Raw genomic sequence first — 25,817 nt, 5'->3', positions numbered from 1 at the left:
TTTTCCCATCAGTCGTCTGCGGCCTCATCCGAGAAGAGGTCCGCAGCACTGACGGCTCCAACACAAGATCCAGACTCAGAATCTGAGCCCGGTGCCGCAACCATGGACCCAGCAGGAGAGACAGTTCCAGTGGAGGAAGAAGAGGTGCCGCTTCCTCCCCCTGCCTTACAGTCACCATCATCAGACAAGGCTGTCTCCAGTCCAGCCCCCCCAATGCCACCGGACGACTTTTGAGCCCACCAGGAGCTCCTTAAAAGCGTTGCCTCAAACTTGGGCCTGGAGACTGAGGTGCTCTCTGAGCCTATGGATAACCTATTTGATATTTTGGCTGCCACAGCACCGGCTAGGATAGTGCTCCCAGTTCATGAAGGAGTGTTAAAGGTGGTCAAGGCCCTGTGGCAGACACCATCCTCCCTGCCACCAATATCAAAACGGGCCAAAAAGAAATATTATGTCCTGGCTAAGGGCTACGTATATTTGTTCTCGCACCCATGTCCGGGATCCCTGGTGGAAGCTGCTGTGAACGAAAGGGACAAGCAGGGTCAGATTAGCTCGATGTCTAAAAATAGGGACACAAAGAACCTGGACTCGTTTCAAAGCAAGATCTGTTCCACAGCCACTCTTCAACTGAGGATCTCTAATCAGCAGGCATTGCTGGGGAGATATAATATCTAAGTTCAAGGACTCCCTGCCACAAGAGATAAGGGAGGAATGCGCATCCATTGTAGAGAAAGGGAAGGCTGTAGCTAGGACCTCTCTCCAGTCAGCATTGGGATGTGGCTGATTCAGCAGCCATCAATGCGTCGGTGCTCTGGTTTCAGTTCTTAGGTGTGTCCCAGGAGGTGCAGCAATCTGTAAAGGACCTTCTCTTTGAGGGCAACGCTCAATTTTCAGAGCAAACGGACACCAGACTTCATGGCCTGAAAGATTCTAGGACCACCTTGCGGTCACTTGGGTTGTATACTCTCCAGACTTCCCAAAGGCAGCTCTGTATTTCACAGCCACCATCCAGGTTCTCAGGCCAGTCAAGGCAGGAGTCCTATAATAGAAGAGACAAAAACAAAGGGTTTAAATGTCACTGCACCAACCCCCACTCCTCCACGACCCAGTTGGGTCCCACGCTTCATCAAGATGACCCACGTCAATCATTTTCAGTGTGTGCCTGAGGACTGCACCCCAGTCTGGCCATATGATCCATTTCTCCACCTGTTACTTAACAGCCTGTTTTCCTTCTGTTCTGCATGGACCCTGATAACATCGGACAGTTAAGTCCTCAACACTATATAAACTGGCTACACCCTGCAGTTTTCCTCAATACCCCACTTCCCCATCCCTCTACAGGGACCCTTCTCATGAGCAACTTCTCGTTCAGGAGGTAGAAACCCTTCTGCCAGTAGGGGCTGTGGAGGAAGTCCCTTGAGATATGAAGGGAAAGGGATTCTATTTCCGATTCTTCCTTATTCCAAAGGCCAAAGGAGGCTTCAGGGCCATCCTGGACCTGCGTCACCTCAACAAATATCTCAAGAAGTTGAAGTTCTGCATTGTTTCCCTGTCCTCCACATACCCTCTCTGGATCCAGGTGACTGGTATGCTGCCCTCGACTTAAAGGACATTTATTTTCATATTTCAGTTTTCCACAAACACAGGAGGTTCCTCCTTTTCGTGGTGGGCCAACACCATTATCAATTTACAGTGCTACCATTTGGCCTTTCAGCCGCTGCAAGGGTTTTCACAAAGTGCATGGCGATGGTAGCCGCTTATCTAAGGCATTAAGGGGTACATACCTATCCCTACCTCAGCTACTGGCTCATCAAGGGCAAGTCACAAACCCAGATCCAGTGCAGCTTCAATATGGTATGAGTCCGTGCCATGAGCTGGGCCTGCTCATAAATGAGCAGAAATTAATTCTGTCTCCTGTCTAACAGATAGAATTTGTAGGAGTGGTTCTCGACTCTACCCAAGCCAAAGCCTTTCTTCTTCTGGCACGTTGCTGGAGTTCTCAGCAGCACCCCGTAGAAGCTTTAACTTCAGCCAGACCACCTCTTCTGGGACCACAGCCGGTTGTTGCACCCAGACCTGATGTCCCTTCACTTGACAGCGTGGCTACTGTGTGGCTGAGCACAGAAGAGTGAGCTTGCCTCTTGCAAGTTCAGCAGGTCCTCATGGGCAGCAGAAAACCTTCCATCAGAACAACATACCTGGCCAAATGGAGGAGGTTTTCCTGTTGGGCCTCGGACTGGAGCCTGTCCCCCATCCACATCTCAATTCAGGACATATTGGACTATCTATTAAACCTCAAGCAGCAAGGCTTAGCCCTTTCATCTCTGAAAGTCCACTTGACTGCTATTTCAGATTTCCATCTTCTGATTCAAGATAAATCAATCTTTTCCCCATAATATGGTGATCAGTTCCTAAAAGGACTGGAGAGGCTTTACCCTTAAGTCTGGGAATCTGGTACCACTCTGGGACCTGAATTTAGTGCTATCAAGATTCACAGATCCCTGCTTTGAGTCGTTAGCTTCCTGCTCTCTCCTGCTCCCTCCAGGTGACAGTTACCTCAGCACAAAAGGTTTCCAAGATCAGGACGCTCACCTCATCACTTTACATGGTGTTCTGTAAGGACAAGGTCCAGCTGGGTCCCCACCCAGCCTTCTTACCAAAGATGGTGTTGCAATTCCACAGTAACCAGGACATATTCCTACCACTATTTTTCCCGAAACCTCATAATTCCAGATGTTAAACAAGTCTTGGCCTTCTACATCGAAAAGACTAAGGCTTTCCGCAGGTCATCCCAGCTCTTTGTTGCAGTAACAGATAGGATGAAGGGCCTGCTGGTCTCCTCCCAAAGACTCTTCTGGTAGATAACCTCTTGCATTAAGTTCTGCTATGAGTGAGCAAAGATGCTTCCGCCAGATCCCACTCTATGAGGGCGCAAGCCTCATCAAAAGCCTTCCTGGTGCAGGTGCCAATCCAAGATATCTGCTGAGCCTCTATCTGGTCTTCTGTCCATACCTTCATGACTCATTATGCTATCACCCAGCAGCAGGCACGGAATGACACCAGCTTCAGCAGAGCAGTGTTGCAGGTGGCACATCCATGAATTTCAAGCCCACCTCCAGTGATACTGCTTGTGAGTCACCTAACATGGAATGGACATGAGCAAACACTCGAAGAAGAAAAAAAGGTTACTAATATTTTGTAACTGTTGTTCTTCAAGATGTGTTGCTCATAATCATTCCATGACACACCTTCTATCCCCACCATTGGAGTTGACAGCAAGAAGGAACCGAGGGAGCGCAGTGCCGGTGTCACCTCATATACCACTGCATGAGTGTGGGGCTACAGGGGGCGCTAGAGCCAGCCCTACAGATACTGTTAAGGGAAAAAATCTCTAGCAGCCATGCAGGTGGGCGCACACAGATTTAACATGGGATGGATGTGAGCAACACATCTCGAAGAACAACAGTTACGAAAGGTTAGTAACCATTTTTTATCAGTACATGCAAAAGTCACGTTTGATATAAAATGGCATTGTGAACCTTTGTGGTTTTCTGGGACTCCAAATACCTGCTAATTCTTCTGAGTCTGTTAAATATCATTCCTTACCACTGTATTTTCAGTATGCCAAATTGGGCCAGAAGCTTCCATTTATTTATTTGTTTATATATTTATATTTGATTATAATGTTCTCATCCAAAACTCAGGGCACGTCTACAAAATGATCTCTTGCCATTTCCCCTCTCTCAGACTTAGATATTCCCACCACCACCACTGTCCTCCCTTCTCCCCAAGCACACACACACAGTGCCTTAAGCTCTTGAAAATGTAAGTTGAGGTTACCAAGGCTACAGCTACACTGACAGCGGCAAATTCGCCGCCATCAGATCGATTTCTCAGGATCGACTGAGCGGTCAGTGCAGACCCGCTCAGTCGATCCAGAAATCGACATACTAAGACCAGCTACACAAGTAGCGTAATGCTGCTTTGACAGGAACGCTGTTCCCGTCGGCACAGCGCAGTGCAGATGGAGCGCAGAAGAGAAGCTCAGCAGTCGACGGGAGTTACGCAAGTTTTTTATGTCTTTTGTGTAACTCCCGTCAACTGCCATCAAATCTTACAGGTAAGTGTAGACAGGGCCCTAGTGTCTTGAAGGAAATTCTCTGTAGCTCAAAAGGTTGGGTGGTACCCACTAAATTTCTCTTTGGGAAAGAAACCTTCTAATGTTTACTGGTTGTCCAGCAGTTTATAGGCCAGTTAATTCAGTCATATTGCATAAAAATGGCACACTGTTTAAAAAAAAATTAAATATATTGGAAAGGACACACTGAGGTGTGTGGTGGGCTACATTTCTGTCAGAATAGGTGGGTTTCTTTAGCTTATCATGAAAGGGTATTTTGGCAGTATCCAAAAAGGAAAGACGGGTAGGCTACATTTAGGCAGTATTTTGACAAACCATGGCTGGTCTGTGGGATTAAATTAATCAAAAAGCTATCCACAGAAAAATCTTTTAAAATGCTTAAATAACAACCAATACATTTCTCAAATTTGTTTTTCACCTTTCATTTGGGCAGGCACACTGCTTTTTTTAAATTCAGCAATTACACAAAGTAAGGTCAGGAATGAAGTCATTTTGCAGAAACTTGTATTGTCTGTCTTTAGCTGAGAAAGCTTTTGACTCTGCATCCCTCAGTATTGCTCTGCATCCTGAAGCTCTTACCTGGACATGATGCCTTTTTCTTTCTTCTCCTCCTGTTCTTTCCATTATTTTCAAAGTACTTCTTTACACAGCTTCTTAGAACTTCTTGACTCGCTCTTTATTGTAGTTACATCAAGGATTAACATTAGAATTTTTAGACCTATCAACTCTGCATGTCAATTGAAAATATTTATATGGTACCTATATGCTTAGCTTTCCTTTGTTTACTTCAAATGATATTTCATTTGCCTCTAATGCTCTTTCCACTGAGGTGGAGTGGGCAGTTAGCCAGCTTCATAATTACTGTTAATATACTGTATCATTATCATAATTAGACATTGTTTCATTTTGGACACCATTAAAAGGTAATCCACATGAACACTGTTATACTCTCCACTGAATCGTTATCACTTCTAACAAGCCATGTTAAGCACTGTGCATTTTGTTACGGAAATCTAGGGCTTCTGTTTTTCAGGGTTTATTAATTTCATTTTGAGGGTTGGTTTTTTGTTTTTTTAGCAATTTGAGTTTTATGTAGATGTCCAAAAATTGGGTGGGTTCAGGACTTTCTCTCTGTATATACTGTAATGAGTAATGCATGTACATTACTCAGGACTATAGTATATACTGTAATGGGTAATCTCCTTGCAGTGTTCCCCAATGCTCTTTAATATGTTGCTGTTTCAAACAGCACTATCTTAGTACACTAGAGAACATTTAGTGTGCTCCAACATGTACCAATTAATGAGCAATACATCATTGTGCACATCTGTCCGGAGTCTGCATTACCCCAGCGTATAAACAAGCCCTTACATATTGGTAGTTACATAGTGGTTACTGGATGAACACTGATTTCTTTCTTTCTTTCTTTTTTTCTTTCTTTCTTTCAAAACTGAAAGATAGAAGCCCTACAGAAACCGCAGAATGGTTTGGGCCTCAGGTTTCTTAACAGTTAATTAGTTTCCCATCTGATAAATAAAATGTGCAGTGTACTTCAAATAAAATAGTTATAAGGAAATACTTCCTTCCAATGCAGATGGTTTGTGTTTTCCCTTTATGCAGTAAATCTATATACCTATTAAATTAGATTATTTGAAATTTTTGCAAAAATCAAATAAAGTTCTTTTCTAGGTGAACATTGGTATAGTCTGCTTTAACAATGAGCATCATATGGTCAGTCATTTATTGTGCACTTTACGTGGTATTCCATTAAGTATCTCAGCTGTTGTTCTTCCTAATTAATTGTTATTATGTATGCTACAATTTTGTAGTTAGAAAACAGAGATGGATTACCCTGTCTTAGAAATGCAGCCTTAGTCCTAGGCATAATATACACTAAATTGAGTTGCCCTCTATAAGGAATTTAAGGATACTAATTAACATAAGGGTTATTGCATCACACAGGGACGTAGGGATTTTAAATGTAAACTGTTCTGTAGTTGTTCTGGCTAAAGCTAAAGAGTTTTGGCTTGGTCTTGTTTCACAATTTTCTCTTTTGGGATAGACAAAGTTTGACACGCTGAAACCAGAATTGCTACTGCTGCCTAAACTCCAGAGTGAGACTCACAAAGTGCAGATTTCATTTTGACCTTTTCCCCAGGTACCTCAACTCCAGGCATCCCATGGCTGTGCTCTTGAAGTCTTTATTCAAGCAGAACTCCCATTGAAGAATTGGGGGCCATAGGAATTAAGTTTGGGCCCCTGAAGTCTAGACTCCCTAGCATTTCAGACTATGCCTAAAATGCTATAGACCAGCTCAATTCTCTATTCAGGTTCCATGACTTTGGTGACATCACCAATATAGTGCAGGTGGAAGCATCATTTGGAGTGGAAGGGTTAGATATTTTGACATAAAAAAAATCCAAACATTAGCTAATTAGCTAAGCTAATTGTGGCTTTTGAGGACATTCAGCACATATTGCTGATTGGTTTTTGAAGCTCGTCATGGTGTCAGCACTGGCAACATTTGAAATCTTCTCCTTGAGTATTGTGCAGTTAACTCTCTGAGCTCACCCGCATGACTCCTGCTGCTTAGGATGTGTGAAGTGGGCATTGCAGCTTTGCTGTGGAAGGCCTTTCAATATGGAAAACAGTCCCCACATGTCTTTCTTTGTCCGACCTGGCTTTTTCAAATTGTACTAAAGCTTTCCTCCCCACCCAATGACTCCACGTGGCTCAGTCTGTACATATTTCCTTTCTTTTCAATCCCTTCCTTTCCCTTATTTAAAACTAACCTGATTTGTTTCCATTTAATGAGGTTAGACTTTTGTTTTTATTCTGTTTATAGAGCGCAACTAACTTTAGTGTGGAGCACTAGAGAAATGTATTTATCATTATTATTATTTATTGCCAAAATTGTTTGAATTCATTTAAATTCCTTACAGGTTACCTTTAAAACCCTCCTACGGTATTTTTATTGTTTTTGGAAAATTGTCCTATTTCCCTGACTTGCACATATACCCAATGAAAATGTGATATTCTGTATGCACTACAGCATCAAAGAAAATGAGTCCATAAAGGACACACGTCTCTGGGGAAATGGAAATTACTCATCTGTCGTTCATTTGTTTGATAACTTCCTGCATATACCCACAAACCTTTGACTGCTAGTAGAGGTGTATTTAGGCTTTTACATTAAGGAATACGTGGAAATATTAGACTTCATCCTTTATAGGACACATTTAGATGGCATCACGTGAAAAATCTACCCATATTGTAGAAAATATAATACACTTGGAGAAGTATCATTAGTTGACTTTGTTTCCCCTCACAATAGGTGGAGATAGCCCTGCAAAACATCAGCTTGTGTGTGACAAATACAACATCAGATACATAGGAGTCTGTATCTGAGGGAATGAGATGCTTCTGTCTGATTTATACTTTCTAGGAATTTTCAACTGCAGTTAGTTTCCCAAGTTGGCTGCAATGGAGTTGGCCGGCTACAGAGTCAGGCCAGTCTCTTAGGGGAGGAAAATAATATTTCCAATTTTCTCCTTAATTGTGGCTTATTTATACCATTCTGGAGATATAAAGGGGATAGAACCAGCCTTCAGAGAATATCCTTATAGCAGAGGGTTTTTCCACTGATATATAGCCAGCATCATGACTTGGTGCCTTCCTCCCAGATAGATCTTCTTGCTGTAGTAACTTACTGGGCTGAACTCCTTTTGCCAGCAAGATGCAGGAATATTTTTAAATGGTTGTAAAGGTATCAGAAGAAAGCACTTAGATAAGCCAGGCTGAAAAAGATTAATTGAAAGCACAGCTTCATAGAAAAGCATAGATATGTGCAGTATAGACTAGCAAACTGCTCTATCAGCCTATGGTTTCACAATAACCTTAGGCATAAATGTAGTGAAAAGCAGTTAAACCTGTTATCGTTGATTCTTTGTTACATAACTTACTGACTCATGCAATCAGGGATCCAAATATTGCCTTTTTAGATCTCTGTAAAAGAGTAGTTATGAGGAAGAAATATTTTTCATTGCCTCCAATGCTTTACCAAGAGAAAGCTACTGCCTTATCACTCCTTTCTCTTATCAACTTATTTCAAAGACTGAGGTAAAGGGATTGAAGAAGCGTTCAACCAGTTAAAGAATTATGTTTTCATTTACGTGATTAAAATAGCAGTATGCTATTGCACATATTTTCATCATTTACTTACTGACAAATGTTTCCATTTGGATCCTATTGAAGTTAACAGAAATTTTCTTCTTGCCTAAAATAAGAGTAGATTCAGGACTGTCATCAAGTTTTTACTGTTGTCAGTAGCGTCTCAAAAATAATCAACCCATTTCTTGACTTAATTTAGACTCCAGAAAGTTATTGTTGCTGGTGAGACATTCCACATAAATGAAGCTTCTTGATTTTAGCTACCATGTTGAGCAAGTCATTATAAAAATCTTGTTTTGACTTGTCATCTGAGTAAATCCGATAGGGAAACAAATTGCTGATGGAGAATAAATAAGGAACACCAAGATGTCATTTTTTTACATAGTTCCTTTCTGTCCAATAACTACACACTTTTCTTTTGCAGCTGAAATTATTCAAAAATAAAAGGCCTACATTTTCAGTTCACACTTCAGAACAGGTACACATATTACTCCAATACAGAAGAAGGAAAGGCAGGCTACCCTTCAGGGGGGTTCAGTATCGGTTCATTAGGTGTGAACTAGAATGGGTACAAACAACCAAATAATTAGAATATAAAAACAAAGGAAACAATATAGAGAAGCAATTCCATTGGTTCATTTGTTATTTTAAATTTAGAGATGTAAATAAGGTTATTATGTCAGCCTCTCCTAAAGAATTTGCCTACCTAGCTCCAGGACCTTTCATGTCAAGTTTTTCTACCAGTCATTAAGCTGTCCAACACCCAGCCCAATCAGCTGGGCCAGGTGCTAGGCAGATGGTATGGTATGTGGGAGGAATCCTTCCACCAACTCCTCTCAAAAATGGAAGTGATTGTAGAGTCACTACTTGACGATGACTCCAGATCAGTGGTTAGAATGGGCTCTGTCTCTGTGGCCCCTGTGCAGAGATAAGGGAGGCCAGGAGACTCCAGATGTATCTTTGGAATCATGTCTCGACCTTGCACACTGGCATCAAAGCAATTATGTTACCAGCCAGAGAGAAAGGTGCAGAATTTGTACTATAGTAAATATCTTAAAACGTAAACAACTTTTAATTGAACGCGGCATAGTAGTATCACTCAATAAAGTTACACTGGCCTCAGGAAAGCAGAATTTCTTTAACTGGTACAATTTTGCAACTAATTTATAATCATTAATAATACTGGAATTGTTGGTTTTAAACACCTTTATACTTAGACACTGTCTTTTCTAGGTTACATTTCGGACCAGAATCTATCATTGTAATATTAACAGCCAAGGAGTGATCTGCCTTGATATTTTAAAAGACAACTGGAGTCCAGCATTAACCATTTCTAAAGTTCTCCTCTCCATCTGCTCACTTCTTACAGACTGCAATCCTGGTAAGAAAATAAAATAATATTGGTTTTACTTTTGTATTCATTCACATCTAGCTTTCTGTTAACTATTAGTATCAGTTTGGTGCATTGTTTTACTACTGTGTAAAAAAAGACATAAAATGTAGATTTAAAATTTAGTGCATGTGATTGCTACAATGCTAAGTGATAAAAAAAGGTACATGATATAAATTAAAGAGAAAACATATTGTCAGAGGGCAGGTGCATTTTTAGTGCTTGAGAATAAAAATACGCTATTTCAAACTAAAGAGGTTAATCCCTCATACATCCCTGGCAGTAGATGCTATTTGAGAGATGTGGGGTACTACAGCCGGATAATATTATTGAACATTGAAATGGAAAGCTTTCATTTAGACATCCTGTTGATATTGCCTTCTGAAAAGAGTATTATAGTACCAATTCTGGTAGAACTCTAACAAAACAGATTACAAATAATATGCAAATGTAGAGAGAAGGCTATCACTCTTATTAACTAGTGTAGTGGTTAACCATTCCCCTAAGATTTCAGTCAGACACCCTGTTGTTTCCTACTGACTGCTGGCCTGTGGCTCCACCCTTTGCCCTGCCCCCAGTGACCAAGGAATGATTCCGATCGTATGTCTGAGAATCCCAAACATTCCAAAATAATGAGTCAGGCTCCCCAAAATTATGCAATTGTTTTATGTGTCATGAGATTATTAACATGATACGTTCTGGATTCTTCTACCTTTAAGATTTATGTTTTGAAATTTTATTTTTTCAAACCATAAGGCTAGAAACTTACTTAAAATTAAAAAAGAAAGAAAGAAAGTCCTCCAGGAACTGGGGCTTTAAGAAAAAAAACACTATAATTTCTCAAGGCTCACAATGAAATTCTGGGGGTAGGCAAGTGTGTGACTAGCTAAATTCCCTCATTTGGGATTTGCATTAGATGAGATACAAACATCTCCAATTAAATGTAAAAGGAGTCCAATATATAGTTACTGAAATAATGCAGCCCCAAATACACAGGAAAAATGAGATCCTGGTAACTCTAAGGTCCCAGTTGAAAACTGAGACGGTAAAGATGACAAGGCAGTTATTAAATACCTTTTGGTTTCTGGTGTTTCAGGTGCCCCCTACTGATGTGTTGGAGGGACTTCATGTGCACACTTCTCACTATACACTTTATTGAGAGGTTTGTCTTTTGAGTGGTAACACAAGTGTAAAGAAAAGCAAACTAATAATCTAGGAGTCTTTAAGCATAAGGGGTATGGTGAGATTAACAGAAAATATGGAGTTTTCTGTTAGTGATATATGGACACTTCAAAAGTTAGTGGGAAAGCTGTATTAGAGTTAGAAATTGGAAATATAAATAGGTGGGGGGGTTTCTTTGTCTCTAAAGTGGCACTGTCAACTTGAAATGTAGTCAGTGTCAAATAGTGATTAAAACGTAATTTCTGGTATTTCACCTGCTCCACTGCCCCTCTGCCATTTTTTGTAGTTTTACAGGTGGATTTATTTTTTTAAATATTTTTCCCTCCCCTATGGTTACGTGAAATATCCACACAAAATAACAGCAGAAACTGATTGAGTATACAGGGAGAACAGAAAAGTGACTATACAAAGAATGCTGTCAAGTTCACAAAGTAAACAAACTCAAAAAGATTGAGGAAATACATGTTTTTTTTTCCTGTAATCTCTTTCAATTATAGAAGTTTTAGGTGTTATTGGAACTGTAGTTTGTAAAATATTTTTGTACAGAAGTTTGATTTTTAAGTTAAGTATCCCTTTAAATATTCTTTGGGGATTTGCTTATTGTGTCTTGTGAATTTCATACCTTGATCTTGAGGAATGAATAGTATTCCTATGTTTTGCTTTGTTAGCTCACCTCTCCTGAATGTGAAATGATGAGCTCTCTGTTTACTGTCTTTTGGATTGTTTGTTTATTCCTAGTCTCGGTAATTTATGTACATGTGAACTCTGTATTTTGGTGGCATAATTTTGAAATTGAAGACGTTTATTAACTTAGGCTCTTATTTTTCATTGTACAGCCTGATGTGATAGTGCTACTTATTTCTATTTCTGGCTGCACGATAACAGTTCTCCTGCTTGTGCCATTTGTTTCATTCTGAGGACAGTTCTAATGATATTTTATCATTAACAAACTGTTGGATTAGACATTCCCTGCAATCTAATTTGAACATGGTGCTGTAGATTGACTCCCTCTTTCTCTCAATCAGGAATCATTTTGAGAATAACCCTGGCACATCTGAGAGAAATAGATAGATAGATATACATACATACATGTATATATATATATATATATATATATTCTCTATCAGCTGGGAGCAGTTTTAATCCACTTTGTCCTCCCTTCTTCTAACATATATTGCCTCATTTTAGAGGCAGAGACCCAGTAGGGGGCTCAAGTTGATAAGCAACCTTGAACTCTTTGTTCACCATTCATCAAAGAGGTGGAAGCAGATCAGGTCAAATGGAAAGGCAACACTGAATACCCCACAAATATAAACATTTAGGATGTGTAAATTCCCCTCCCCCCCCAACCTCCTTGAAGGGAAAAATCAAGTATCAGTTACCCAGTAGTCTTACATTTATGCAAATCTTCATTAGAACAACAAATAACAGTAAGAATGGCAGCTAATTAACCCTCAGCTATACACAGTGATTAAACTGAGCTGGAGCACAGCTGCAGCTTCCTTGGCAAGCATAGCTATTCTTCTCAAACAGGCTGAGCAAATGAAAAGAGGTATTTGCTCCTACCGCTTCTGTCACTCACAAACAGTAATCTACAAAAGACATTGAGAGAGTCTCTCTCCTCACTGGTTATATACATCACTGCTCTTTGTTTCATCTTACTTGAGGCAGGAACTTGTTTGTCCTTTTTAAACAACTAATATCCTTTACTCATAAGCTGTCTCAGACTCTTCAGTTCTGATTATTATTAATTGTCTCAATTTTGCCTAGCAATATCAGACAGTAAATTGTGTTAACAAATGTCTGAATTTTGTAACAGCTGGCTGACTTTTCAGAAGGGCTGTGGGGAGGTGAGAGACAGTATTTGTGTATGAGTGAACACGTGCGAGTTATCTGAAAAAATAACAGCGCCAATTGGAATGGTAACAGAGAAGTGCAAGAGATGAATGAAATGCTAGCATTCCCCTTGTAGATATTAATATTTTCATTTAAAGTGGCATCCATAGGTTAACAATTCCATATATTTTTACTAAGGAGGGTCCCAGTCCTCCAAACATTTTGGCATGTTCATAAGTTTACTTGCCATGAGCAGGGCCAACCCTAGACCAAATGGTGCCACAGGCAAGGAGTGTCTTCAGCATCCCCTCCACCCACATATGCTTTCACAATTACACAATAAAACAAGGTTCACAATACCACAGCTGGGCTCTCACTTCACTTCACTTCATTCTTATATCTCACTGACTGACTGGCGACACCCTGCCCCGTATATACCCATGAGGGCATGACTGACAACATTCTAGGATGGGTTCTCACATTCGGGGTTGTGACCTCTCATGGGGTCGCAAGGTTATTATGGGAGGTGTTATGAGCTGTCAGCCCCTGCCAGGGTACCAGATATCCCGATTTCATAGGGACAGTCCTGATATTTCTCTTATATAGGTGCCTATTATCCCCTACCTCTTATCCTGATATTTCACACTTCACACACATTTGGTCAACTTAGCCCCTGCGCGTGCCGATAAGGGTGGCATGGCATGGGCTGGGGTGGGGTGGGGGGCCATCACACCCTGAAATATTTTCAAAGGGGGTCCTAGCAAAAAAAAAAGTTTGAGAACCCCTGTTCTAGGAGGTTTGAGGAAAATGTATTTCTCAGAAAGTCAGGAAGGTTCCATGAGATTCTACAAAGATCCAGAACATTCTAGGAGGTTAGTGAAAAATGAATCCACTTACGGAATACCTGATATATTTTACTTCAAACATTCTATTTTCCCTTTTCTCACTAGCAACAAAAATAGCACCCCAAGCCTGATGTCCCCCGAGTCTGGCACCCCAGGCAGTCACCTGGGTTGCCTGCCCCTAAATCCGGCCTAGCACCAAAGTCTGGCAAGCATGCTGAGAAAGATAGTAAAGTGCACTCAACACTGAGGCAATCATCTACTCAGGTGAGACCACTGACTCCAATGCCAGCCCCACCCGCACTGAGACTGGACCCTGAAGCAATGCTATCTAGTTCAGCAGTGCTATCCTTGTTAACTCAACAGCAAGACTCTATCCCGTAGTCATCAACTCCAGAAGCTTATGCTGTGACATGTTATCTGCTCTGTCTCTCAACACCAGTTTCACCAGCAATCCAAGAATCTTCTTGCCCATTATCATTGGCTGGTAGTATAAGTTTGCTGGCCACTTCATCTCTTCATTGGGCACCTCCGGACATGCAAATGCCTTATTGTACGGTACCATTCAAAGGGATCTCCCCAGTGCTGTCTTTTCCAGGCTTCTGATACCAATCTCTGGCACCTACAAGAAGAGCCTCTCTTTGGTTGAAAAAAATTGATTCATTCTCAGACTCAGAGGTCAGCTCATACGTATCACAGTCATGTCATTATTCCCCACCAAGTGTCTACACTCCCTGGTACCTACCAGAGGCTCTGTTGTGGCTGGCCAGTAGAGATCCATGACTTGGAAGAAATTGGGGTTTGCGGCCTTACTAATTGCCATTTTGGAACCCTTGGGGGTATTCCCATCCCTCCAGGTAGTCTCCGCACTCTCCCCACTCTACTTCCTCAAGTAGGTGTTGAGACCCACCCTGGCAGGATACCACACTTGGAATCTGGCTTAGTACTGAGCACGAAAAAATTGCTCCAGTGAATCTCCCATTGGAGGAATCTGAGGAGATTCCACTAGCGCCAGCTTTGGCTTAAAGAACATAAGAATGGCCATACTGGGTCAGACCAATGGTCCATCTAGCCCAGTATCCTGTCTTCTGACAGTGGCCAATGCCAGGTCCTTCAGAGGGAATTAATAGACTGAGTAATCATCAAGTGATCCATCCCATCAGCCATTCCCAGCCTCTGGCAAACAGCAATCCCACCTATACTGGCTAATAGTTATTGATGGACCTATCCTCTCTGAACTTATCTAGTTCTTTTTTTAACCCAATTATAGCCTTGGCCTTCACAACATCCTCTCTCAAGGAGTTCCACAGGTTGACCATGTGTTATGTGAAGGAATACTTCCTTTTGTTCATTTTAAACCTGCTGCCTATTAATTTCCTTTGGTGACTCCTACTTTTTATTGTTATGAGAAAGAGTAAATAACACTTTCTTATTTACTTTCTCCACATCGCTCATGATTTTATAGACCTCTGTCATATCCCCCCTTAGTCGTCCCTTTTCCAAGCTGAAAAGTCCCAGTCTTATTATCCTGTCTGCATATGGAAGCTGTTCCATACCCCTAATCATTTTAGTTGCCCTTTTCTGTATCTTTTCCAGTTCCAATATATCTTTTTTAGATGGGGCGACCAAATCTGCAGGCAGTATTCAAGACATGGGCATACCATGGATTTATAAAGAGACAATATTTTCTGTCCTATCTATCCCTTTCCAAATGATTCCTAATATTCTGTTAGCTTTTTTGACTGCCGTTGCACATTGAGTGGATGTTTACAGAGAACTATCCACAATGACTCCAAGATCTCTTTCTTGAGTGGTAACAGCTAATTTAGACCCCATCATTTTATATGTATAGTTGGGATTATGTTTTCCAATGTGCATTACTTTGCATTTATCAACATTGAATTTCATCTGCTATGTTTTTTTGCCCAGTCACCCAGTTTTGTGAGATCCCTTTGTAACTCTTTGCAGTCTGCTTTGGACTTAACTAGTTTGAATAGTTTTGTATCCTCTGCAGATTTTGCCACCTCACTCTTTACCCCTTTTCCCAGATCATTTATGAATATGTTGAACAGTACTTGTCCCAGTACAGAACCCTGAGGAACACCACTACTTAACTCTCTCCATTCTGAAAACTGACCATTTATTCCTACCCTTTGTTTTCTATCTTTTAATCAGTTACTGATCCAGGAGAGGACCTTCCCTCTTATCCCATGACTGCTTACATTGCTTAACAGCCTTTGGTGAGGGACCTTATCAAAGGCTTTCTGAAAATCTAAGTACACTATATCACTGGATCACCCTTGTTGACCCCCTCAAAGAATTCTAGTTGATTGGCGAGGCATGATTTCCCTTTACAAAAACCTGGTTGACTCTTCTCCAACAAATCGTATTCATCTAGTGTCTGATAATTTTGTTCTTTACTATAGTTTCAACCAATTCGCCTGGTACTCAGGTTAGGCTTATTGGCCTGTAATTGCCAGGGTCATCTCTGGAGCCTTTTTTAAAAATAGGCATCATATTAGCTATCCTTCAGTCATCTGGTATAGTAGCTGATTTAAATGAAAGGTTACATACCACAGTTAGTAGTTCTGCAATTTCACATTTGAGTTCCTTCAGAACTCTTGGGTGAACATCATCTGATCCTGGTGACTTATTACTGTTTAATTTAGCAATGTGTTCCAAAACCTCCTCTAATGACACCTCAATCTGAAACTGCTCCTCAGATTTGTCACCTAAGAAGAATGATTCAGGTTTGGGAATCTCCCTCACATCCTCAATTGTGAAGAAAGATGCAAAGAATTAATTTAGTTTCTCCTCAATAGCCTTATCTTCTTTGAGTGCTCCTTTAGCATCTCGATTGTCCAGTGGCCCCACTGGTTGTTTAGAAAGCTTTCTCCTTTTTATCACCCAATGAGGGAGTGGTAGCGGAGATGAGGAACTCTTCCACTGATGATTATAGGGCCCATCAGAGGGTGCCTTCTTAAGAGAGTGTCTTCTGCCTTGGATATTCAGGTGGAAGAGGTTTGAGAGTGGTCCCACAGATTGGTCAACATCTTAGCGTCTATAGGATCTTCTCAAGTGGTGCTCCAAATTAATGAGGTTATCTTGAAGTTCACCAGAGTCCTGTGGCAAACTCCATCTCCTCTTTCTCCCACCTACAGCAAAAAGGGCTGAGTGTGGGTATTATGTCTCCTTCTAGGGGGTTGAACATTTTTACTCCCACCCCTGCTCCAGCGTCATTGGTGGGTTCAGCTGCCAATGAGAGAGAGTGCCAGGATCAGCAAGCATATACCCCAAAAGCAAAGAAGCTTGATCTATTTTGCAGAAAGTTTTATTCAACTGCTGGACTACAACTTAGGATTGCTGATCAGCAGGCATTGCTGGGACATGAAGATACTGTGCCAGAGGTTAAAATCACAAAGATTAAGGACAGATTCCCAGAGGATGTGAGGCAAGAGGTCCTCTCTGTGGTGGATAAGGGAAAGTTAGTAGCTAGGACCCCACATCAGATGAGTTTGGATGCTGCCTACTTTGCAGCAAGATCCATAGCATCAGCCGTTATGATGAGCAGAGGTTTGTGGCTCCAGTCATCTGCTCTTCCGCAGGAGGTCCAACAAACCATCCAGGATCTTCCTTTTGAGGGACTGTCACTTTTCTCCAAGCAAACAGATGACAAGCTGCATGGCCTGAAGGATTCCAGTGCTACACTAAAGACTTCGGGCATTTACTCACTTGCCCCAAAGAAGAGGCAGCCACACCGCTGACTTTCGTTTATAACAGGAGGTAATTAGGAAAAAGGGCAGAAGTTATAGGAGAAGGATCCTGTTCCCCAGTGGGACTTAAACCTAGTGTTGTCAAAACTAATGGGTCCTCCCTCCCTGTCAATGAAAATAGCCCTTGTCATGACAAATCACCCCAGCCAGGAGAGTGGGTGCATATCAGCTTTGTTCTCCATACCTCAGTTTCATTTTGGATGAGAAGAAACTCCATATTGAATGTTAGGAGACCATTAGCATTTTTGTACGATAGAACTAAACCATTTAGATCATGATGTTTTTCATGGCGGTTGTGGACAGAATGAAGGGCCTTCCAGTCTCTCCTCGTGGATCTCCTCTTGTATTCATTTGTGTTACAACTTGGCCAATATAATTCCTCTGAGTAGGATGCCAGAATATTCAACCAGACCTCAAAGCGACCTTTCTGGCTCAGATGCCTATTCTGGACATTTGCCAAGCAGCAACTTGGCTTGCAGTGCATATTTTTACTTCACATTTTAACATTTCTCATGAATCTAGAGAAGGTGCTGGATTTTGACATGTGATCCTCCAGTCATTATTCAGGTAGACTCTGATCCCACCTCCAGATCAGACTGCTTGTGACTAACCTGAAGTGGATTGGACATGTGCAATCACTCAAAGAAGAAATGGTTACTAACCTATTCCATAACTGTTGTTCTTTGAGATGGGTTGCACATGTCCATTCCACGACCCACTCTCTTTCCACCCTATACTATAGTCTATCCAGAAATGAGAAACTGAGGGAGGAGAGAGGGTCTAGGATTTAGGCATGCAGATACCTGGCACATGCCCAGAAGCAGAAACAGAGGCACTGAGGGAATTTTTACTGCAAAAATGTAGGTGCTGAGCAATTTTTGGCACCAACAGGACTTGGGGGCAGACGAACAGGGCTTTTGTGAATCCCTGATTCTGAGATTTAGGCACCTCAGTCTTTTTGTGAATCTAGCCCTTAATGCTCAGTTTAATATGCTTCATGTAGTATAACATACCTCAGTTAGTAGTATAAATATTTTTGTATTTACCATTGCTTTTAGACCAAATACTACAGACTTTTACCATAATGCCTTTATTGGGTGGTTTCCTATTTAATAACCTACATTAATAACTTGGATGTATATCTTAACAACCTGCATTTAGCTAAACACAGATAAACAAGATCACATAACATCCTAAAATTATTGGGCTCTTTACTTGTCCCAATAATAGACAAAGGAGACTTGCCTCCAGGCTTTCTTTGTATGAGTCATCATTATGATTTTATCTTTCTCCGTAATTTCATTGTTTTCATCCCAGGGTAGGTATTGTTGGCAGTTGTGGATAACATGTTGCTGGTTTTTTATTACAGCTACAAGTTATCCATGTAGTTTGGCAGGATACAGAAAGTGTTTAGACAGTTTTGTATCCTGCCTAAATACTTTCTGCCAAAAAGCTTGCTTAACGGTTGTTAACTCCCTTATCTACACCTGCATGAGGGTGCTGGCATTTAGGAAATTTAGTAGTGGTGATATATCTATTGTGATAATCCTTTTGTTTGCTTGTTTTTGTTTTCCTGGAGGCCTGCAAGGTCTTAGACTAGTACAGCTGAGAATATAAAATCCCAGTTTTTTTATTCTTTGCCAAGAGGGATTCAGTAGCGTCTCTTAGAGTATATTTGATCTTCATTTGTGTCTTTGGGCACTTTGGGGAGAGAGTTTTCCATGTAACCACTCAGAATCAGATTCAGAAGAAAAAGTGGGGCATTCACCCCAATGGAAGGCAAGTGGCGTTGTCACCATCCACCCTATGGCCTCTACAGGGGGGAGAAGGTGGTCAGCTATAATTCAGGGAAGATCTGAGGGATGGCACTGAATCAGCACACGTGATTGCTACTCTGGCCATGTCCGCCTCCCCAGCCAGCAATGTCCACTTTTCAGACTGTGCAGGGCCCTGTGTTGTTGTTCTCCTAAGGGAAGTTGTGGCCATTTTACACAGCCACTGCCTCATACCTCAGTAGACTTTCTGCAAGTGGGTGTTTTCCAGGGTTTATGCCTGGAGTGAATCCAGCCCACAATTTAAGCCCTCACTCCTAAATGGGATCCACAGGACACAAATACTATATCCCAGGATTTAGTTTCCAAGAAGTTCTGGGTACCTAATATAAATTGTGACGTTTTAAGTTTGTGTTAATATTTTAGGAACTTTAAGATTTTATCTGCATATATTGTTTTAGGTAATTTAAATAATTGCCAAGTTGTTTGGATTCCACAGCTAAATAGCTAAAGAGATACAGGTCTGTTCCCTCATACAAGGAGTTCCGCTGATAACTGTGTGTATTTTTAAAATGCTAGTGTATGTCTTCCGTAGTAACAAAAGGGCCTCTTTTCAAAACCCTAAAGTGACAGCCTGTCCAAAAAATTTAAAAATAAAACCAAAGCTATTTCATGCAGGAAAATAGTGTAATGACTGTCAAGTAAAATCTGTTCCATCGTGGAACATTTAGCTTTGAGTAGGTATTTGGCTGAGCTGTGGTTAAAATTCTGTTATTAGTCTCTAGTCAAGTAATTTTTAAGATACCTACGCAGCACAGAATAGCTAAGAACCGGGCCACCCTCCCTCCCCTGGTGCCAGAAGCATAGCTGGATGAGTTTTTTCTTCTCTCCCCACTCCTCCACCTTCCTTATACCTAGTTCTGATGAGGACCCCGGATGAGCCAAGGGGAAAAAGAGAGAAAGGTATATTCCCCTCCTTATCTGGTGCCTCTCCATGGCACTGGCCACCTTATGTCCCCTGCTTATTGCCAGTTCATGTCAGATGCTCCTTTCACTTATTCCTCCCAGTTATCAGACATCCCCCCTGCTGATAACTGAACTTAGGAACTCAGGGTGATTGTAAGTTTGAGGTGCCTATCCTGTCTAGGCACAGGACATCTGGACCTTCACTATTACAATCTGTTATCTGTACCTTTAAAGCTACTATCAACAAACTTGACCTTAGATTCAGATCTGAATCTCATTCTGTAGATTTATTCTACCGAATGAGAGGGTTAAGTTCTGGTAAATTAAAGAGAAGTCAGAGTAAGTAATTTAATTTTCTAGTACAAAAAATAGAAGCAGACTAATGCTTGCTGGGAAGATTACTTATTTTATAAAGTAATGGTAAATCTTTTCAAAAAAACTTTGTTGTCAAAACGCCTGTAGAAAATGGGAACAACAGAGTTTAACTATGAAAAGAGTCTCTGCATTGTAATTCCATCAGCTGTTTGATTATAAGTAGACCAGCAGTGCTATTGTCAGAGTAGGTGGTAATGATTCTAGAAAATCCCTTTAAAAATAGGCAAAGTAGTATCAAATATATTGCATTTTGTAAGGTTGACTAACCACTGATATTTCAATTTCTCTTCAGAGCCCACAGTCATTCTGCCAGCTACACTGCCAGAGCACTATCAACTGTGCCACAAAATAATCTCATTTTGCCATATGAGTTTGCTTGTCCTTTGTGTGGGCAGCAAGGTCTCTTGCAAACAGTGAAATTGATCTGTTGTCTAAGATGATTTTATTTTCTTTAGCTTGGAGCTATTTCCCCCCTTTTCTTCACCGAGTTTATAACCATGTTCTTTCAGTAAATGTGATGGTTCCTACTTACTGATGTTTCACCACATTGCAGCATGCTCTTCTTTCCAAAGAGATCATGAATGCATTAAAAAAGTCTTTACCTGGTCATTCAAAGGGCATACATTAAATAGGGGACAGTAAACAGGAGCTAAGCCAGTTAGGAAGCAATTCAAGAAGTAGATTCTTATATTTGTAATATGCCTTTCATCACCTTTTGAAAATCCTTACCCCCAGCTCCTCTCCAGAAGATACTAGCTAGTTCCAAACTAAAAATACCAAATTCAGATAGTTATTATCTAATTACTCTGTCACGTTTTTTAATGGACCAGAGGCCAATTTTTTCAGACCATTTCTTTTTTTGGTCCCTGATGATTTAACAGTGTTGATCGGCTCTATCTTAAATTGACATTGCTACAGATTTTTCCTGGGTAATGCTTTCTTCAGTATTGTCATTCTGCAATAATTGAGTGCGGAACAGAAATGGTCTGCTTTGTTCCCTGAAAAGCACAACTGTATCTTCCTCTCATGTTCCTTTAGAAACAACTTGTTCATTACGGTGGCCTCTTACAACATCTCCGTTAAACAATAGACCTATTTCTTATTAAGTCCTTCACATTTCCGTGCAAGTCTTGCAGTGCACATTATATGCCTACACTGAGTTGGAGATTTTCAAACCACGTTATCACTTGTTCCAGAATGAAATCGTACCATAACGCCTAGTAGCCTAATTACCATTAAAATCAATGGGAATTAGGTCTATTTTCCAAAGCATCTAGGTGCCTATCTGCATCTTTAAGCATCTAATTACCTTGAAAAATCAGGCCATTACATAGCTGCATAACTTTATGCATGTGAATAGGTCTACATGTACTTACCTTGGTCAGTGTATGTGATCAGCATGTAAAGTTATGCACGGGTGTAAATGTTTGCAGGACTGGGGCCTAAACTACAGCATCATATATTGATAATTATACACAGATCAGTAATGAAGAGAATGAATTTACTTTTCCATTAAGAGCATATAAAAATGTTAGAGATTTTGTTTCAGTTCAATGAATGAACTCTCCCTCAGCATGAGTCCATGATTGTAGGGATTGTTATAGCAACAGGGAAAGCAGTCATTAAATAGAAAATAGTTCATAGGTCTCAGGGAAAGGACTTAATACTATGATGTCTCTTGTAATCTCTACAATAACTGTCTTGGAATAGCAATAGCTCCTAATTGTGTAGGGGGAGGGGACAGTGTATTTATTTAGGCCTAAATCTTTGTGCACCTTCAAGTTGCACATGCAGAACATCTGGTGTGTACAAGTTAGCACGGTACTAGTACCAAGAGATGAGCATGCAAACATGCAAGTGTGTACTTTTAAACAGTCATTAGACCATCTTCAAAAAAAAATCAATACAGCCATAAGAACGCTGCATGGAAATACTTACTTTAAAACTATACTAACAGAAAATAAGTATTCAGAAGAATAAGGACTGCTCTAATAATTTTATTCTGAAAACTGTCTGGAGTTATTTACATAAGAATGGATTCAGTGGGTGTTATATAATTTAAAGAGAAAAGCAAGTGGCACCGATTAAATTTTTAAGGTAATGTGTATTCTGTGGTGTATTCAGTGGTATACTGTTGTAATGAGATACAATTTCAAATCTGAGTCATACATGCATTTACCTTATTCCTTTCTTACCCAACATATTCACAATTTTATAGCAAAAAGATAAGTTTATATAATATTAATGAACATAGAAGTTCTCACACTGAAACATGGTATATTCCATCTAGTCAGATACGTTTTCTTCTAGACTGCTCAATCCCAGGTGATTCAGTTAAAGGTATTACATTCCCTCAAGTCACTTAATCATGTAATACACAAGAGGAATTTTCTTTCTGAACATAACTAGCAATAAGTTTACATCTTGAAGCATGAGCACTATTATCCCTTGAAAATTTAACTTACATTGCAAAGACTTGTGTTTTTAAATCCCTTTTTGAATCTTCATAAATTGTTTTCCTCAGTAGTATACTATAACAAGATAGTGAGTGTCACATGCTTAATTATTTGGTGTGTAAAACAATTATTTCCTCTCCTTCCCCTCCTCCCTCCCCCCCCCCTCCAAAAATGTGTAGCTTTTATTTTGTATGTCGTGTTATTATGGAAAAAAGATAACTAGGAGCATCTCACTGGCCTTTTTCTATACTATTCATTATTTTATATCTATCATATCTTCTCTTGCTCTTCTCCTTTCCAGAATAAATCATCCTAATCTTTAATTGTTCTTTGTTTGGGAAATATTCAGCAGTGCCTCTGTTTATTTTTGTAGTCCTTCTCTGTGCCTTTTATACTTCAGCTTTCTCTTTATTTAAGACAAAGTGAGAGACTGAACTTTAGTCACAATGCGGTCCTATCATTAGTTTATTAAATGAGACCTAATGAATGAGCTAATCGAACCAAAATCAACAAGGATTTCAGATTTAAAGCTCAAGAGACATTGTGAGATATAAATAAAAAAGGGACACAGTGAAGAGAAGTCAATAAGGGTCAAATTCTGCCCTCGGATTCTGCAAGTCCCATTAACCTCAGGGTAAATTTTGATGTTAGAGTTACTGATTTTAAGTATACCTTAATATTGTCTTTTGAGGAGGTATAAAAATCAATCTCTTTGAAATAATGAAGAGAAAAAGCAATACACTTTTTTTAAAGTGCTAGTATATATAAGCCATGAAAGATGTGATAAATACACTTTTACAAACCTTCAATGTGTGGTGATCTTTGCATCTGGGTAAATTCATATTTAGGGAGTAGTGAAAATGTGGATTTTTACATTGGTCCTAATGGAATCAATGTGATCTGCTGAGCCATGGTTATATTAAAGGATCTTAAATTGAGAATCATTGATAAGTGTCACAAATGCAGAAGGAGGAGTCCATTCTGCTCTTAATCAGCATTTTTAACTTCAAATATTAGCAGAAATTCTATAAGGCATCAACTCAGAAGGGAATATAGCCTTTACGCTACACATGATAAATCTTTGTGAAATTTGCAATTAAAAACCTTACTGTACTTGTATAGAAACCAAAATAACTCAGTTATTTTAATCATTTTTGTTTGTAAAATGTAGTCTGCATTAAAAACTACAATTTTTATTTTAAAATAGTTCCTAGATTAATTAGAATCAAATACCAAAATTCATTTTAAACTATCGTCTTTTTTCAAAATTCACTTTGATCATTTACAGTTTTGTCCTGCATTTTGTCTGTCAGTTACTGACAGATCCTTAATTACAGTGTACTTTTCTGAATGATGCAGCTATACCACATTTGGACTTGGCTGTGGTTGTTTCTCTTGCTGAGAATTGGTTTATATTTTATGAAGCCCACTCCTTACTGTATGTAATATTTTCTCAGTTGGTGGTAGAAATAGTAATAACTCCTTCTCCAGAATACAAGTGATGCTTTCTGCACTTAGTCCTCTTTTAATCTGATATTCAGTATTTCCCAATAAATACAAGGGCCAGATCATCATACTGTGTAAATCGGCATAGCTTCTGTTGAGGAGGTTGCCCAAGATTTTCATCAATATTTTTTTAGATCAATATTTTTCTCCTATCTTGTTTTTATGCATGGGGAAGGAAGGTAGTGGGCAAAATAAATAGTTTAAAATTTTTTACCAGGCAAAATAACCTATAATATGCCCACATCGTCCTTGCCTTTTTGTGTTTTGCAAAGGCAAGCCCAATTTCTAGTTCTGGGTCTTTATTAGCCCTAGATCTTATGCTTTTAATTGGCCATGAAAAGACTCCAGACCGCTGATTAGTACAGCCACTTTTACTGCTTCTTCTTCTTAAGCTATTCTTTATCCTTGCTCACCATACAAATCACACTCTTCCTTTATTCTTTAAGTTTCTGAAAATAAGCTTGCTACATCAACATCAGCTGACCTTGGTCTTCCAGCATTTTCACTACAAGACCACAGTAACACTTCTGAAAACCTCATAACCAACTGTCAGATACACAAAGCTTACAATAATGGCCATAAATCATCTGACTATCCAATCCACTGCTTTCTTAATAAGATTCCAGAAACCTATGTTCCTGAGAGGTTCTGATTTTATCTTTAGAAGTGATCTACATCTTTGCAAGTGTTTGTGGTTTGTTCTGATGTATGGCTAATTTGACACAAATCAATATTTTTGCAGACATCAGACAGCATCAAATAAAGCTGTTTATTTGCCGTTTGCTGCTCTGGTATCCCTGTTTTCTGAGCAGCCGGGTCTTTAAATTCATGGCAGGGACTTCAAGTTCAGTAGCTGGAGGATAAGACGTATGTGAATAGCATAATGTATAGTTTAAGAGTGTCCAGTTTAAGGATGGGATACCATATGAAGATTTAACATTCATCATGGATACAAAATGGGATTCAGAGGCTGTTTGTGGCACAGAGTATGTGCATAATGCTTAGTGTCATCCACAGAATGGAATGTTTTTCATTCTTATGTAAATGTTATTTAAATATCACTTAAGAGAAAAATCAGTGAATTCAACAAATGGTTCTGCATTTATTGTAGTACTGTTAAAATGAACATTTGGCTTTAAATATCCTGGCAAACCTCGCCCTCCCCCCGCCCACCAACACACACACACACACTTTCTACAGCCTTTTTTAAACTTCAGTTGTGCCTTTTCTCTGCTAAAGGCAGATGGTTTTAGGAAATGCCCCAGGTAGATTTTATGGAATGTCTATGTTAACTGGTGACAGTTCCCAGAGTTTTCTAGCCTTCTTAAAAATGATATATACTGGCCTGCTTTAGAAGCATGGCAAAAGAACAAATAGCAAAATTGGACTATCCCAAATTTAGAATTGTACT

At 39.9% G+C, this 25,817-nt stretch overlaps 1 protein-coding gene across 7 annotated transcripts in view; it reads left to right on the top strand.

The window, feature by feature from the left end:
* The window catches only part of LOC137162279 (ubiquitin-conjugating enzyme E2 E2), a 289,927-nt gene that overhangs the window by 245,839 nt on the left and 18,271 nt on the right, over window positions 1-25,817 (top strand). For all 7 annotated transcript variants that reach the window (XM_067561933.1, XM_067561936.1, XM_067561935.1 and 4 more), the window contains one exon: window positions 9,542-9,689. In XM_067561933.1, coding sequence (XP_067418034.1) covers window positions 9,542-9,689 — 148 coding nt within the window. The remainder of the gene's footprint in view (window positions 1-9,541; window positions 9,690-25,817) is intronic.

This window comes from Emydura macquarii, unplaced genomic scaffold (genome assembly GCF_026122565.2).
Source record: "Emydura macquarii macquarii isolate MOO-44397 ecotype Brisbane River unplaced genomic scaffold, CSIRO-AGI_Emac_v2 contig_2422, whole genome shotgun sequence".
Lineage (NCBI taxonomy): Eukaryota > Metazoa > Chordata > Testudines > Chelidae > Emydura > Emydura macquarii.
Note: the sequence above shows the minus strand (reverse complement) of the source record. Positions and strands in the feature narration are given on the sequence as shown.